The following is an 18358-nucleotide window of genomic DNA, read 5'->3' as shown; positions in this document are numbered from 1 at the left end:
CCTCCCTGTGGGTCAGTGACACACAGGGTACAGTGTGCGCATACGTTGTTGTGTACAAGCAGGAAGTTGCTGCCATCAGGAGGATTTCCATCTGCTAGAGCATGTAGTCAGAAACAAACCACAAAAGGAGATGGGAAATATTCTCATGGGCCAAGTGAACAAAACACACACACTCATATATACATATATATACAAAATGTACCTAAACAAACACACAAATATGTGCTCCAAACCAAAGTAAATAATCTTTCTAAATTCTTGTTTATGTGCTGGCAAAATACATCAATTTATTGTGGCACCACAAAAGCCTTTTAGTTTGCTTAGTGATTCATTAAAATGTATGAATCACTATGAGCAGACATCCAAAAACTCTCCCAAATATCGAAGACGTTCAAGTGTGTAATCAAATGTTCAGTAATTGCTACTCTAGTATTATCGGTTCAGCTTTTGTTGTGTATGTCTTGCTGTATTTATGGTTTACACGCATGCAGCAAGACCCTTAACGTCCTGAGCTCTACTCCTTTGCCTAAAAGTTAAGCATTTTCGTAGAAGTGTGGTTTATTTCATTTATTCTTATTTATTTTACTGTGAAAAGGGAAAAATCCTGTTTCAAAGAATATGAATAAAAAGTGTCAGCAAAAATAATAGAAATATTCAGATAATTCTCATATTTATCTTTGTATTTTCATGCTGTTCTTCTATGGAAAAACATGAAATTACAAGTCTGACTTATCTGCAGGGGAAAAAAATATATTATATAATAATTTCATTATATTGGTACCAGTATCAAAAAAAAATTCAATATGATATGATAGTGAGTCAAATCTGCATCGCAGTGAGGCAGCTCTACCTCATCCTCACCTGCTGGAAATTTTAAAGCAGGGTCACCCTGCTCCGTGTCTCACACCCACACACAAAGAATATGCGGATAGGTTATTGGTTAAAACATACAGCAAACTAACAGTATGCACTGACTAATACCATGCAGTGATCACAAAAAGGTAAAGCAGAATAGCGAGAGAGAGAGAAATGAGGGGTTTGAGAGAGCACTTGACTCTTCTGCTTGCTACTGCTGTTTGGTCAGTGTTGCTAGGCAACAGAGCTGCTCTCGTAGGTAGAGAGGCACATGAAGAGTCATCAGTTCTGCCTGCAGCACCGCGAACAAACACGCACACACACAAACACGCACACACACAGAATCATGTGCCAATCCCAGGTGACAAGAGCTGCAAGTCTGAGGTTCTGTAACAAGCCCACTCTAGCCTGTGTGTGCGCGCGTGTACGTGTGTGCACATGCATGCTCGTACACATGCTTCTGCCATGACTCACTCAAACAAGGACAGGCTACATAGCTCATGCTGCATCACAAACCAGCTAATCCAGCGTGTAGTACAACTCAAACGGCAGCCAGTACATTCAAACAGTGAACATGGACAGGCTTTGAGGCAGGGCTGCAGGAAAGCCAGGTTACTGTACTACAGATAAATATCACTGTTAAGTCAAAGTCACACAGTATTTTTTCCTTTATGCACAAAGTACACACTGCATACAGACCAGACATTTACATGAGTATTAGCCACTCCTTGCCATGTTCCAAGAATGTTAAATGAGGACTTGGTGTAATTTTGTTGTCTTTGGAACAATCAGTTTTGAAATAAGAAGCAACACTGAGCCAAAGCTAAGCTTTCTTTTCCGGCCTGAGCACCTGAGATGTGTTTGTGCATGCAGCTGGACGAAATGGAAAGAGAGGCACACATCCCCAGTTTTCCAGTGGGATCGGAGTCTTGATGAGAATATGTAGTATTTAAGCTGGATCAAAAAATTCAAGCATTTCATTTTTTATATTCATGACATGTTGAAAGGGGAATAAAGAAAATCAGAGCGCAATACAAGAGGAAGCAGTGCACTGCTAGACAGGTATGCACAGTCAGACAGAAAAGGGGGGCAAGAAAACTCAACTCAGTTATTCCACAAAACTATCGCTTAATAAAGTCCTACTTTAAATATGAGCCATGACTAATACGATATTTCTTTTAGTAGTAGACTTCTCCTTTTGGTTTAGCACTGAAATTAAAAGATTTAACAATAACCTCTACAGCAAGGGAATCTGGTGGCTCTGTTACATTGTGCTAGCATGCTTTCATAGGCAAGAGTGACTGTAGTGTTACTGCGGTTATACAATGAAGAAACATTTTTATCCTGATGTGAATGGTCTCTTTTTTTGTCCGTAAGACACGAGGGTTTACTAAATGGTTTAACGAATCTAAAAGTGATTCAAGTCATATGTTATGGCCTTAACATATTTTGGAACAAAGTGTTATATAGCACACTTCAAATCACGCAGTGAGGGAGTATCTCAAAAGAATTGTGTTCCATCCATCCAGCAGACTTCTACAGACTTGGAGAGTCAGTTCAAAGGCACACTGAAGCTGTTCTGTTAGCATGCGGCAACCCAATACCACACAACGACACTTTATGTTGTTTTTTCCTTTAATTTGTCACCTGTCGGTAGGTGACTCCCTAAAAAGGTTTCCGATGCGCTGCTAGCCAAAAACCACTGCTTACTCATGCCTATGGTTCAATTTATAGAAATCCTCCATAGGAAAATCAGCCAAGAGCAATGGCATCACTAAGAGCCGGAGGCACAGTGGCAGGCTAATGATTTTTCTTTTCCTTAGGCTGGCACACATGCTCAGAGAAAGGATACTGTACCATTTCATTCTGCAAGCAGCTGCTCTGCTAAAATGTGACTTGTGTCTGCAACTCAGATGCGGCGGGTTCTCTTTTTAAAAACAATTCAACATTTCTAACAGCCTTTGTTTTAGGTGGTGCGGTTGGACAACAAGGAAGAGCAATTTTGATGCCATTTCCTGATGAAGGTGGCACCAATACTATTGTGGCATTCTCTGGAGATCGTTTTAGCTTGTTCCTCAGATTGATGCTTCCTCAGAATTTTCAGTTCCTTAAATATCACATTTGGGTTACACACTTTAACATGCTGCTTTTACTTGATGACAGATTTGTTTTGGTGAAATGAATTCCAGTCACATATGGCAGGAATGTCTGAGAAACTTAAGAGTGTCTGCGACGTAATGCTGAGCTGTCACAGAGTGGCAATCTTAAAGTAAACCATCACAGAATTCTGGGGGGAGCATTATTTTAACACCTCTGCCCCAAGAAGGCAAAAAACATTTTTTATTAATCTAAAAATACACAGGAACAAAACAGTAATTCAGTAATGCATTGACAGATGATTGAGGGCTGACAGTATGCTCCAAATGAAATCAAATCTGGTGTGTTTGCAGAATAGCAGGTTTCTTATGAAAATAGCCAAGCTGGCTTCGATTGCTGCAGCACAATCAGCGAGCGCAGCTGAACTTGTCAACGTGTTTCCACATCCTCCCTAAACACCCCGCAGAATGCTCTCACCTGCCACTGTTCAATAAGATCATGCGTCTTTTCCCCCCTTTTGTAGTTTTATCTCATCATGTCTTTTTTCCACTGTGGCTCACAACCTCACTAAACAAACAGAGCTCGAGTTGTGGCGTCTATCTTTAAGAGCTGATCGACAGCCTTTGCAAACACGCCATTCCGTTTCATTTGCAGGATCCTGCAGCCGACAGTGCTCTCACATTCACGCATGCACGGTCTCGCACATAGACGGGCAAAACAAGTAAAATTCGGTTGAAAGGTTGAATAAGAAAAAAGTAGTACTTACTACAAAACTACTGTTAACTTTTTCTAAAATGCGTTTTTCGTTTAGTGCCATTGCTTCACCTTTTCTTTTCTTCACTCGTTTCTTTTCCAGCTTTTTACAGGCGTACATCTTACCGGTGGCACGTACTTGGCAGGCACAAACCTGGAAAACAAGCAGCGAAAAAAAACGTGATCGCACTCACATGCGCATTAAAAATAAAACACACGCCCCTAAAATATAACTAATGGAAGTTAATATGTCACACTGCAGATTTTCCCACCCAGCATCACTGGAGTGGCGACAAACGCTGGTGCATTAACTGACAGTTAACAGTTACTTGTAACCAATTAACTCATTAAAGTTTAACTATAACTTTAGTCATTATAATTCCACCTTATAAAACATTATTTATTCCTCATTTCTTACCTCGCCAAATCCACCTTTTCCTAGTACTCTGTAATGTCTGAAGGTATTTTTGGTTACTGGTTGCCTGCAGAGGTGCAATGAAGAATAAGAAAGGGATAAAGACAGAGAGACAAAACACAGAGGAGACATTAAATAGGAGTTTATTTCATTTTCACAGACCATGTGATGTTGCAGACAGAGTAATGGTCTAATATATTATTAATCCACCCTGATGACTGCTGTTTCCACCCTGCTTTGGTTTCAAAGCCATTATGCAAAGCATCATCAATTATTAACCACTCACACAGAATCACCGATTGGCACTACCACCTGTTTTAGTGCAAAAACCGTTCCTGCTGCTATACTTTAATATTTACTTTTTCGTTATATATCTCTTTTACTGCTTTAGCGACAGTCAAAGACAGTAATTGTTCAGCCTCAGACGACCTGAACAGGGAACGTTTAGTATGTGCATGTCACGTTTTTGATGTAAATCTTAATGTACATGCTTTGCATGTTTGCTTTTCCAAGTGTGTAATACGCTGTGACTACCCACCTCTCCAACCATTTCCACTGCAGGAAGCGAGAGAAGTACATGGACTCCTGGTAGGAGGAAAATGGAGCTCCACTCAGATAATCACGAACTATTCTGGAGCAAAGGAGAGACAGAGAAGGGGGAGTGGTGACCATTTTAATAACATATCAAATATAACAATAACATCTTACATGTCAGAGTAAACCAGGAAAAAACCCAGATTTCATGTTACCCCTAAACACTTCCTTTTTTTAAACCTTGGCAGTGACTACAAACAGACACATCCTTTGACTGAATACCCACTGGATTACATACGGCCACATCTGTATATATCTGTGAACTTTTGTGTGCGCCATGGACATTGCAGAGTTCAAAAGTCACTCTCAGTGGAAAGATGGAAAACACTGAATGTCAATATGCCACCATGAAAAACGAAAAATGCCTTTGAGCAGGGAAGTTCCACTCAGTTCAACCAGGAAACGGGATTTATGGAAACCGTTTTTTAGTGAGTCTGAGGTTCAGCGGAACATCTAATCTCATTTTACCTGCCACGTGAATGTGGGTGTAAGTCTGGAAACACACACACACAAAAAGGACTGCATTTTTCTTAAATTCTTAGCAAAAGACGGAAGCCACTAACACCCAGCAAAAATATAACTCTCTGCGGGGTCACAAAGGGTGACAGTCTCACCGTCTCCTAGCCGTGCATAAACTGCCACTCCGCTGGGAGTTGTTAGGACACGACTCTTTGACATCCGTGCGTCATCCTCGTAGATCAGTGTCTGTTTTCAATGGTCTCACCACAGATGTTTGACTTAAACACCATCTCTTGACACTAAAGCGGTGAGCTAAACAGCACTGATGTGTTGCGGTTACTTTAAGGCTGAGCTATCTACTGTGCTTGCGTTGAGTGTTGGCAGATTACATATTTTAAAAAGTAGACTGACATAACCACCAGGACGTCACCCAGTGGCTTTGGATTCTGCATTTTGAAGCTTCAGCGTTGCTGCTCTTTAAAAAAAAACAAAAAAAACCCCCCAAAACCCAGAAGTAACTGTTATGGATGAAAGGGTGGAGTGCTGAACAATCAGTTAACGTTAGCTAGCTTAGTTAGCAAACTGCATTCTTAATCTGTACAGATGCAGCATACAGACACACATATTCAATGCAATTTTATTTATATAGCACCAAATCACAACAGTCGCCTCAAGGTGCTTTGCATTGTAAGGTAGACCCTACAATAATACATACAGAGAAAAAGCCAATAATCATATGACCTCCTATGAGCAAGTGACAGTGGGAAGGAAAAACTCCCTCTTAACAGGAAGAAACCTCCGGCAGAACCAGGCTCAGGGAGGGGCGGGGCCATCTGCTGCGACCGGTTAGAGTTGCATATCAACTATTTAGTGCTAAATAACAGACTAATGAAATAGTAACAGAAGCACAAACATGTTAGATGATCTGTACTACACAGCAAGTCATATTATTAGCTTTGTAATCTATAAAAAATGTTTCAAAGAGCCTTTTTCAAACCAGCCTCAACAAACCAGCCTGACACAATGAGGAAATGCAGTTTTTAACTACTTTTTTTTAGATCCAGGGGGTGCTCCTTGAATTAAATGAAAGGTCAGTTTCTATTGCTAAAGTCTCTACCAACAGAAAATGGCAAAACTGCAATTCCTGAAGTGGCCACTTAAGGCTGAGTCAGTCATCATTGAAAATGTCCAAGTTATCAAGATAAAAAGGTCACTGATAGCCTGGTACAAACATTTATAAATATTTTAAAAAGGGTTTCGTCCCTATGGGCAGCTTCCCCTTCAATAATAATCATAGGATGGGAACATTCTTTCTAACTCATCTTTAAATGCCGGTAGGGCTTAAACTTTATCGGCAGCTACAGTCGATAGCTGTCTGGCGTCACCTCAACTAGCTGAACTGGACCTCTTAACCATATTTGTGGTTTTGGAGTCTTTGGGTTCATTTTTAATGGATCGTGACTTGCTGTTTGATGCAGACTATTCAAGGACTTTATGCTTCAGTTCTGGTGAGAAATTGAAATATTTTAATAGTCTGTCACAAATTAGAAGGTATTTGTGTTTGTGCACGGATGGAGCTTTTTAACCATTCTTCATCTCATCCAAATACAGAATAATAATTTAAACAGAGAGGAGTCATATGCAGATACTAAATTAACGAAACTTTCCATGAAAGATGGACCTTAGCAATCCAAACCCCAGGTCGCAATGCAAACATCAGCTTAAAAAACAATAATAATTTAATTATTAAACAATAAAACAGACTCCCAAAGACTCCTTACAGTGCCCCTCTAAGCCATTTAACTGTCAACTATAATAGTCAACATGATGCAAAATGATCAGTTTCTTCAAAGCAAGCAGTAATCATCTTCATTACATTTATCCTTGTGACACAAGCTGCACTATTCCCAAACTACAAAAACCCCACATGAAATAACAAATACTCTGGGACAGTCATGACAACCACTGCCCGGTGTGATCACAACCTCCTCTACCAGCCAACAACACATGACTAAAAACCAGAGTTACAGCACACATTCTCCTCAGCCACCCAAATGTCAAAGATATGCTCATATTTATCCAGCAGATTTTCCTTGACCATATTTTAAAATTACTTCATCACTAAGGAGGACAAGGATAGCTGCCTGTGGTTACCAACAGTGCTGGAGTAGCTGTTCTTGGCAAAAAGACTTGAGAGTAGAGAGTTTCCATCGGGGAAGCACCCTCGGCTGTGTGAAAGAAAACTGAGTTATGTCATTATGGAACTCAGTTGCTCTGTAAATTAAGTGAACATCCATTTGAATTGTTTGCAGGAGTAGAGTGTCAACAGGATTTTATCAATCTACCCTTTGTTGTTTCTCAGCCTACAAGGGGTTTGTGTACATAAAATCTTTCTCCTAAACACGTGCATTAGCATGTTTCTTGTTCCTTGTGTATCAAACTTCAGTTTCCACTCTGTCACTGAAGAAATCAAGAAACAAAAACTATTTCCTCCCAGATTCTGTTCGCTTATCGGTTTGACAGGCCTGAAAGGGGCTCCAGAAAGGAAAGAGATGAGCAGAGCTGCAGACAGCCATCACTGGGAGTAGAAATAAACACAGCTACAATATGGCTTTTGTTAAACAAAGGGAGCGGGAGAAGACAAGAAGAGGGAAGAAAAATCAGCAGTGAGACCTTTGTCAACACAGCGGATATACAAAACATCACGATACACATGAGATGGGCCACACACACACTACTCTCAGTATGACATAACAATATGTTCCACTGCACCAAGAAAATAAAAAAATAAAAATCCACAAGTGAGCTAATATATTTCTGTTAGTGGGAGTGCAGCTCTGCCAAAAGTCACGTTCACACGTGCAGCACCATGCTTTCCTACAGGTTTTCCCTTTGAGAGAAAAAAAAACAAACAACGGAGCAAACGCTGGTTCAGAATTACACATCGGAATAAAATATGAAGTTACACAACGGAATAATACAAATAATGATAGTGAAAGGAAGAAGTGATGACCAGAGTTGGACGGGAATCCCATTCAAAAACATCTGAGCTGCTGCTGCACGGCTTCAACACGTGCCTGTGTTGTTCTCTTCGCCGTTTTGCCCCGCTCTCCTTCACACTCTCTTTCCATTTCTCCTCACTTTTCCCCTAATTCTCCTTTTTGTCCTCCTTTCCTTACTCTGTGTAGGTTTTCTAACGATGCGTCCTCATGCTCTGCATTTCTTCAGACTTATCACTTCATCACCTGCTGAGTTTTGAATCCAGTCAAGAAATGGAGCAGATGCTGTGCTTCTCACATCAACAAAAGCGCAGTATTCTGGTTATCCTCTTTCTCACACCGTTTCCCTGCTCTCCCTGATGCCCTTTGGACAACTTGGAGGAAGACATTTATGCAGGAAGAAGGAAACTTGCCTAACTGAACATGACTTGAGATGAGAGACTCTGTGGAGGTTTTTCTGGGTTTTGCTCATCTTAAACATAACCAATGAAGCTCCCAGTTTTAGTCCAGCACAAACCACATCACCTCACTTCTTCTACACATGCATTTGCCAACTTTTTCCTTCACACACCACCTCCTGCTGTGTGTCTGCATTGCTCACTCAGCCTCTAAACCCTCAAGCAAATCTCCCCAACACAGAGAAAATTAAGATATGTGAATAAGCTTTAGATAAACTAAACAAAACTTCATACTCAATTAAAATCATCGGGTCGAGGAAACTTTTTGGGAAAAATTAATCACTGCTTCAAAACATTCTGGCAACCGCACGCTTGTCCCTGTCAGCCACTTTGACTAGCTAACTTTGCATTCCTGTCTTCATGGGTCTGTGAAAGTGGCCGCGCTCTGTCAATCAGACATTTGCATAAAGGTTCCCTATACCTGAGGGAGGGAGATAATATCTGACTGTATGCAAGAGTGCATGCTGATGTCATAGCTGGGTGTTTTCTCAGCAATGATCCCCACTTCTCTTGAGCTCCTGTTTGGTGAAGCTTAAGTGAATCAAAGGTTAGTGACAGCATTTCCAATCCAAATCCATTTGCCCTTGTGGTTATGAGCTCAGACTTCACAGAAATTTTGATTTTGCCAGCAATGACAACACATGGCTCCATCAGCCCGCTGATTTAATGCATGCTGTACATGTTACATGTAAACCTGATACATTTGAGTTGTTTATTTTCTGTTGTTTAAGAGTAAGATTTATATTTTATGTGCTATGTGCATAAACTAAATTAATCCAGTTTAAAAAAAACGTGGTGGGGGCGCACCATCTTCCCAGAAAGGAAGCCCACAGATCGAGTTTTAATTTGCATATTGCCCAGAAGCTTCCTGAAGATGACCTCAAAGATCTTATCATCAGGAAGCTTGAATCTATTTAACACTACAGTTAATAATGTCTTCTTCTGTGATGTGATCAAGTGATTTATCAACCAGAGACTGATAACAGCTAGATGGGTGCACAACATTTAAATGCTAAAAAGAAAGGTTGGGTTTTTTGGTTTGTTTTTTGGTAACCAACCAACTGATTCCATGGCAATGCTGTTTCATGTACCAAAAGAAAAATATATGAATTATAGTTCCAGGCATTGATTACAATTATTTCAGTAAACTAGTAAAAATAAAATAAAATACAGGAATAGACCCCAATGTGTGTTAAGCAGACCTGGGTCACCGAGGTGGTTTGGTCAGTTCACTGTTAAATGTCAAACAATCTGAAAACATCACCTTTGTAAAAGTAATCTGATGTATTGGTAAATATCAAACTCGGGATAAAATAAGAATTGCAAAGCTGCTTTAGTAGAATTACAGAATCGCAATGTGCACCAGGAAATTTGGCAGAATAAGCTCTCTTTAATAGTAGACTTGTCGTGGTCCTTGGTCTTTGACCTAGGGTTATCCTTGGTTTTGTTTTTTGGATCTTTAGTTGTGATTACCTTTGTGCTATGGGTTCTTGTTTACATTTTAGTATAGATGTGCATTTACTCCTTTGTGTGTTTCAGGTTAACCTAGCTTCCCTAGTGTTCCATTGTAGTTTGTTGTCAAGTTTTTGTCTCAGAGTTAGATATTTCACTGTTTACTCGTTTCCTGTTTTATTTTGACAGTCATGCATCTTTGGATCTTTTGGAGATTCTTTGTTAGCTTCTGCATTTTGGACTTTGCCATTTTCTGGACCAAGAAGCATGTTGTTTCAGGTCCATGAAGCTTTTTCCTCCACATAGTGTTTCTTAAGAGCCTGGTTAGAGTCTGGTTATCATTTTCCAAACATCTTGCCAAACTAAATTCACCCAGTTGGAATCTAACTAAAACAAATGCAATCAGCTAACCAATCGGCACACAGTGCAATCATCTTAGGGATTAGGAATAAGTCACTACAACGACTTTAAGTAATAACAACAGAGTATAGCATATGCCATTAAAAATATGTAATATGCCTTTTATGTGTGAAATGATTACCATTGCACTTACCACTGTAATATAATTAAGAAACCAAAACACAAACTGAGATGATACTACAAATATGAGCGCATACCCGAGTATCGCTGAGGTGTACGTGTGTCACTGTATGTTCAATAAGAAGTACATGTGTGGGTAATAATCCCCAGTCTGTTTGCTTCTCCTGGCTCTCAGAGCAGGAAGGAGAAACACCTGCAAGTGTGTTTGTGTGTGTTTGTAAACCTGTTTGTGTGTGTGTATGTGGCGAACACTGAGGTGGCTGTTGTTTTCATGCCAGCCATCCGGATGCTCTCTCTGCCCACTGCTCCTTTTCATTTGGCTCAACTATGCGTACGTATTTGCGAGTGTGTGTGTGTCTGTGTGTAGTACGGCATTCCAGGTGCCCGCTGCCTCATCATCAGCAGTGACAGGGAGCAATGGTCCACACACACACACACTTTCTTTCTCTCTCTAAAGATTCTGCTAGTGCCTACACTTAGATGCCCAGACGCAACCATGGCAAAAAAATAATCATAATAATTATATTTTTTTAAAAAAAGAAATAAATCAATGTATAAAATTCCATTTGAATTTTCCCTCCACAGCCTGTCTGCATGAGGGCTGAGCAAATAAAAGAACAAATAAAAGCAGCAAGTTAGATTTAAAAACATACTTGGTGCAGTCATTGAAGAGCTCCTTACACGGACTCTGCTCCAACCTCTCCCGGCACCCAGCGACAACATCCTGGGGTATGTCAGGCAGATGGGCTGCCGACTTGAGGGTTTAAAGAGACAGAAAAACAGCAGGTGAGGCAAACAGATGCAGAGAGACAGAAGAGAACATGCTCAGTGTAACATGGTCACAGATTGTTGAAGATGTGAAAATAGATTTTATACCAGAATTGTGCTTGAATCTTTCTGTTAGTGAAAAAACAAAACAAATTGAAGTTCCCCTGTCTGTTTGCTCCGACTCATTTCAGTCAGTGAGAACATTAGCATTTATGTGAATCAGCTTAAAAATAACTGCCTTGTGCAGCTGTAGTGAAAACACAAAAGAAGACCTAATGGGACAGTGAAGTACACATTCACACATGTAAGAGCCAGAATTAAATGCATGACTTGACCATTTTATCTCCAGCTTACTTTATTTACCGATAGCTGAGCATATTTCCAGTTAACAAACAATTAAATAAACCCTAAGCAGTTTTATTACACTGAATAAAATTCAATGAGACGATCATCTGGAAGTGCATGTATTAACTTAAACTAATATATAAATCATTTATGGCCGTATCATGCAGCCCTGTAATTAAATGAGCAGGTTGGTGCATCTTACCCCATTATTAAAGTATGTGTCTAAAACATTCAGTCCACAGTCCCTCCTTTTCTCATCGGGAGCTAGCTGATACATAGCCTGTCACAGAAAAACAGAAGTTGTAGGAACCACAGCAAGCCATGCTCATTCAGCCATCTTTAAAACTTCTCCAAATAAGGTCAAAGTCACAGAGAAGAAAGCAAAGAAGGCTGAAGCAAAGAGGGAAAGATGCTGTGTTAATGAACAGAGGAAATCAGGGATAGCTGACTAATGGTGGAGAGTTAGCAAAGACAAACATCTCGTTTTAGTCATGGCAGCAAACTGGGAACTATTTTCTTCTTTTCACCATCACAGATTGTGTCTTTGGTCAAATATGGCTGTAGGCAGGGACACAGTCTGGAGTTTGACTGCTTTGCGCCGTGTGTTTTGTTTGAAAACACGCTCCGCAGAGACGAATGGGACTGAGCAGCACTACTACACATCAGCCAAGACACAAAGTCCTCGGGGAGACTCGTGGCACATGTTGACGACTAAAAAGTTGCTCATTAAATTTCAAGCATTTGTCAGTTGGTGTGTATATATGTGTCTGCCTACCTTAAAAAAAACCCCTAAAACTAAAAGAAACAAAAACAACACAAATCTAGGACCCCATTAAATTCCTCGCCTGTTTTCCTTCTTGCATACCATCAGGGGCCTAGACACAAGCTTGGGCCTGTGTTTGCCTGCTCACCCAGGGGACCTGCCTCTGACGTTGGCTTGACCTCATGGAGGAGTGCATGGAGGAAGGGGAGGAGTCTGCTCCCTGACAGCTTCTCTAAGTCGCTAATCACCCACTACGCCCACCCCACCCACCTCCCTATGTGACTGCCAAGAACAGGCAAGGGGACTTTGCACTGACTTTCCTTTCCTGTCCTGTCCATTGCTCTGCGGGCCCTGATCCAGGAAGGTCTCGTGGGAGAAATCATAGACATATGAAGGTAAAAAAGACGGAGAAAGTGAAAGACTGGCAAGAAGGTGACAAAGGGGGTTCTGTAAGACACAAGAATACTTATAAGGATATCAGAGAATATGCAGAGTAGTTGCAATGGACTCAAAGTCTTACCACAGCATCCATAAATTCCATGCAGCGCTTCAGCTCTGGCCTTGTGTCACAGTACTGACGGAATAACAGCCGACCAATGGGCTGCTTCTCACATAGACTAGTGTAGTCCCTCTCTGAGAAGAAGACAGGGGAAGGAAAAAAGATGAGGGGGAGGGAGATAGAAGGAGAAATGTAATACAACACACACTGGACATTACGCTACACCAGCGAGTCCATGAGATGATTACGCTAGGAGGAAATGATAACCCTGCGGCATGAAACTGTAAGTAACTGTATATTTTTGCCCAGCGAAACAAAAAATTGTTGGAAACCATTGAGCTATATCACTATATTAGTGGGCTTAAGGGATAAATTGTTTTCATTTGAATTAACTTTGCGTTGTGAGCCAAAGTGAGAAACGAACTGGTGGATGCCTTTTATAGTTCTCACAGTTAAACTCGAAATAGTCGCAAAAGGGCAATTAAAGGGCAGGAACTGTCACGTTTCCTGGTGACAGCAAAACAGTAAGCAATTTTTTTCTGCTTCTGTTTTGAAACACATCTCCATCCACATGAAATACAAAAAAAAATGCATTTAAAGAAACATATACATTTCAAAATACAGGACAGGCTTAATGTCTGAAAATTTGTTTTGAGGAGCACAAAGAAACACTAAAAATTACAGTATGTGTAGAAACACGAATTGTCAATTTTGATCACCCCATTCGCTTGTGAAGCGCCCCTTTAAACATTTTAAACCTCAGCATGAGCATTTTCACAGCTGCCATCTTAGTGTTTTGACGTGGAATGTGACAAGAAGGGGCAGGTCTGTGTGTAAAACCGCACACTTACTACAACAACCTGGCTGTCAGTCACAAAATCATAAGCCAACGAGCATGCCGCAGATAATCCACCATTTTGAAACATAATATGTATGTCAAACATAGTTTGAGCTAAAATGAGTGGCTGAGTCCACAAGCTCAGAAAAACAAATGTCTCCAGAGTTCAAGACAGAAAACCATTTTCTATAGGAGTGTTTTTGCAAACACACTTACTGTCATCTGGTGGTCTACAAATAAGAAGCTTCGTTTTTCACACCTGAAAGCGACGTCCATGTTTTACAATGACAACGTACCAGTCCTCTCGTCCTTTGTTAGCTAACAACAAGCTAGCACTAACTAGCTGCTTTACAAAAAATACAATAAATAAATTTAAAAAATTAAACTTTTTCCCCAGCGTATATTTTGTTTTTTATTATACAGAGTGAAAGATTTGTATTTGTATTGCTTGGCATGTTTAACCAAAGAAAAGCAATACTTGCTATAATCAATAGATTAGGATAATGGACACTGAAGTTGCGTAAAAGAAAAGCTTAAAAACTGGGAATCTGAGAAGCGATTATCTACAGTACTCTGCAGAGGTTTTCAGCCACCCGTCATTTTTTATATTTTTCTAGAAAAATGTAAAATGTGTGCAGTGATTTTTTGAAACATGCAAACCTAGATGGAAATATCGTATACAAAGCAAAAACAGGGGTTTTTTTTCCCATCTGAAAATACAGATGGAGGCACTTTGAGCAGACTGAAATGTAGAATGCAGAATGGAAGTAAAATATAAACAAATAGGGAGTGGGTCAGGACTTTTCCTCATTATTTTATATCTAATACGTCTTAGCTAAAACAAGGTTTTTCCTACAAATAAACACACTTTTTCCCCCAGACAGATCTAGCTATTAATTTTCCACAAAGTAATGGGGATCTACACAAAAATAAAAAAAAATAAAATAAAATGTAAGGGTCAAGTTAAAAGAAATTCAGCCTCCACACCACGGAAAAAAATGAATTCTACCTTAAAAAAAAGAAAGAAAAAAGAAAGAAAAAGCGACGTATTATTTTCTGGAAAAAAAGAAAAGAAAAACACCACATGATGTCACATATCTGTTTTTTCTGTACATATCTTAGCATTTTTGGCCCTATTAGCACTAATGGTGTCCATTTGAGTCATATTTCCTCTTGTACCAGCTTTCCATCATTGGTTGACGCTAAGGATGCGCAGGCACACAGGCAAGATAAACATACAAACAAAAACAGGCCACACACATTCATATACACAGAGGAAGAGAGATGCTAGGTATGAAAATTTGGGAGTGCTGACAGCTACAGGCAAACCTCCAACAGTAAATGAAATCTTCACAACAGCCCTCTCTTCTGCACTGTTTATTACACAGGATTTACTTCTGCAGCTCAGCGTTTCCTATTCAAACTTGCCACTTACATGAATACAGCACCTAACTTATCAGGTTGGTCAGCAAACAGAATAGAGATAGGATTTTTTTTTTTTTATTACTTCCCTTTACACAATGAGGCTGCTGTATTTAAAATCTGACCAACAGAAGCCCTTTCACAAAACTTTATACTGTACTTTGTTACACTTGCTTTCAGACATTATCTTTCATCTTTGATCACCAAGATTTCAGAGGCCTGCTTTGGTGTTTCCCCATCAGCTCTGTGCGGGAGCGGGGAAAGCCCTTTACACTCATAGCTGATGAAGGCAATTTCAGAGCGTTTGAACAGTATTTGGAGCAGTTTATTTGAACTCTGGAGTGGAGTGGTCTGGCTGGAGGAGAACAATGGTGTAGCTGTGTATGACATCTGTATCCCCAAATGTGGCTCGCGCGCTACTCTTGACAATCATTGAAGAGGTTACTGACAGCGTACGATTACGAGAGCACAAGTGGCTTTTATTTAACAGGGGACAATAGGCGATGCGAACCACAGGAAGTTGGTAAAAAGAGACAGGGCAAGATACTCGTCCCATATTCATTAGCAGGCATAGAGAAATCAAAATATAAAATGCAAATTAATTAATCATCCAGTTGGTTTAAATAAACCATTAGATCATCGGCACTGTAAAAAGCTGTACTGTGAAGTGGTGTTGGTAGAGGTGGTGACAGAGGAGAACCAGCTCAGGCTGTCTTCTCTATGTCAAGATATTTCATGTGAAGTAGAAAGCTTGAAGAGGCCATGGTGGTGCAGTGGTTAGCATAGTCACCTCACATTAAGAAGATTCCTGGTCCAAACCTCCTTTCTGTGAGGATTCTGCATATTTTCCACATAGTCTCCAGGGACCCCAGCTTCCTCCCCCAGAGTCCAAAAGGCATGCATGGCGGGCAAACCGGTGATTCTAAATTGCCCATAGGTTTTAGTGTGAGCATGAATGGTTGTCTCTGTCTCTGCATTGGCTCTGTAATGGACTGGCATCTTGTGCACAGTGTACCCTGCCTGTGTTCCTGTGATAGCTGACAATTTAGGAAAATAGGTAGAGAATACCCAAACTAATAAATGGCCAAAGCACAACATCAACATTGGCTTAGTCTGATAGTAATTTTCAAGCAACAAACCACCAGTGCTAGAAAATTTACCAGTGACGTGCTGAAGAACTGCTGGACTAAGTGTGAGAATGGATTTTTACTTACTGTTGCACTCTGCTCAACCAAGACATTCTCTAACTGCTCTAACTTTGTCCTCTTTAATAAAAACAAAAGCCAAAGAAGACAACTGATCTTTATATATCTCTTGTTCTTAGACAACTGAATGCATTAACACCCCTCACAGTGGCCGTGAAGACAGTCTCCCAGAATATAAAGTACTGCATATAAAGTGTGTGAAACCGACCCAGAGGCAGAACTCAACACATTTTATATTTTCATTGTTTTAGTGGTTTTTGTTTTTTACTTTCAAAAGCATAAGACTGTAACATTTCTGCTATAGCACACAGGGTGCTGCACCGCACCTCGCATAACTCAAAGGCCTCAACAATCAGAAACAGCTCAGGCTGTGCTTTACAATATCGTCCGTGATAAAACCAGAATACATTTTTCTGTATAATAAAAATGTCGTAGTGTGATATAACAGTCTATAACAATACCATGAATTGAAATGCCCTATGTGCGCAACTACGAGACAAGCCCAGGCATGTCTGAAAGCAAGAGCACATGTCAGTGTCCGATTGAGACTAATTATCTAAAAAGACTTCAAAAACATGCAACAAAACAGTACTATGCAAAATACGTGAGAAAAATGTTCCTGCTAAATGTACAGTAATGTCGAAAACAAGGGCTTTAAGCAGTTATTTTACACTTTTACCTGAACATCCTAGGCTATTAGTCCCATGCATGGGACTAATAAAGGTTATCTTATCTTATTTCGCCTCCATTTCCTACACTTCTAAATGCTGCTGCCTGCAAGCTGTAAGCATCAAGAACATTTTTTCAATCTTTTTTCTGTATCATCAGAAATTTCATTATTATTATTCATTTGTAATTATTACTATTCGTTATCCATTACAACAAATTATCGGATAGTTTTGAGGCTAACCTACCCGTCCTGACAAACAGGTATAGATCAACTTTCTAATGCTTTCTTTTTTCACCATTTAATTTCTCACTGAGCATTAGACTAGTGAGTTCAGCCAGCTGACAAAAAACATGAAACTTTGGGTTGGCGTCCCGTCGGCCGTTCTGAAAATTAAACAAACATTTCTTTTGTTCAGAGAAAATGACCTCTGACAAGGTTTCAGTCTAGCATGAGAAGTTTTTCAAGTATTTCGGGACATTTTCATCCTAATGACGAGTTTTGCTTGTTGCTCCAGTGGTGGCAGTTCTCTGCTGAATCACAACACAACTGGCTGACTCTTTAGGGTGACAACATCTAATTTGCGTAAGAAAGAAGCCACAGAAACTATTGTGAAATTGTCTGGAAAGCATTTTTTTCCCCCACTAATTGCAAAAATATACCCGTTTTTCAGTAGGACTGTCAAAATTAAGAAAAGTATCTGTGTCACATTTCATTTTTACTCAGTAAGTTTCTCAGAATTATTTAAATAAATAGTACATTTACACCAGTTGTTAGTGTTTGATTTTTGCTGTACCCATTCACAGGTTTGCAACACACAACAAATCTTTTTATGAATAAACACTGGAGAAATTTTTCTTTATTTTTTAACAATGGTAACAAAGCGTTTCTATGACACTGCAGATCCACTTCATTGATGTTGTGCCTTCTCTCTCCAGTAGATTTTTCGTCCTATTTGTTGTACATGGTTTTCCATCCCAACCAGTCGAGGCAGATAGTTGCCCCTTCCTGATACTGGTTCTGTCCAAGGTTTCTTTCACAGTTGTGCTTCCTCAAAGGTGACTGCCTGAATGTTGGGGTAATCTCTCTAATGTTGTAGGATCTTTACCTTACAATTTAAAGGATTCATCTAGAGATGATTGTTATTGTGAGCTGATGCGATATAAAATTTAATTGGACTAATGCTTTTGACTTTTTGACTGTCATTTGTGTAGAAGGGAGTAGTTTAA

The 18358-nt window shown here is 39.9% G+C and overlaps 1 protein-coding gene across 2 annotated transcripts in view; it reads right to left on the bottom strand.

Moving 5' to 3' along the window:
* The window catches only part of grk4 (G protein-coupled receptor kinase 4), a 55272-nt gene that overhangs the window by 18405 nt on the left and 18509 nt on the right, over positions 1-18358 (bottom strand). For both annotated transcript variants that reach the window (XM_085277815.1, XM_085277814.1), the window contains exons 3-8: positions 13019-13131; positions 11938-12015; positions 11276-11376; positions 4659-4751; positions 4124-4187; positions 3719-3859 (exon numbers count right to left, since the gene is read on the bottom strand). In XM_085277815.1, the coding sequence (XP_085133941.1) occupies positions 3719-3859; positions 4124-4187; positions 4659-4751; positions 11276-11376; positions 11938-12015; positions 13019-13131 (590 nt within the window). The remainder of the gene's footprint in view (positions 1-3718; positions 3860-4123; positions 4188-4658; positions 4752-11275; positions 11377-11937; positions 12016-13018; positions 13132-18358) is intronic.

This window comes from Mchenga conophoros, linkage group LG6 (genome assembly GCF_057382185.1).
Source record: "Mchenga conophoros isolate Kocher_MC1m ecotype Shallow Benthic linkage group LG6, M_conophoros_male_GT1.1, whole genome shotgun sequence".
NCBI classification, from domain to species: domain Eukaryota; kingdom Metazoa; phylum Chordata; class Actinopteri; order Cichliformes; family Cichlidae; genus Mchenga; species Mchenga conophoros.
The sequence above is the reverse complement of the archived record's forward strand: the minus strand, read 5'-3'. Positions and strand labels throughout refer to the sequence as shown.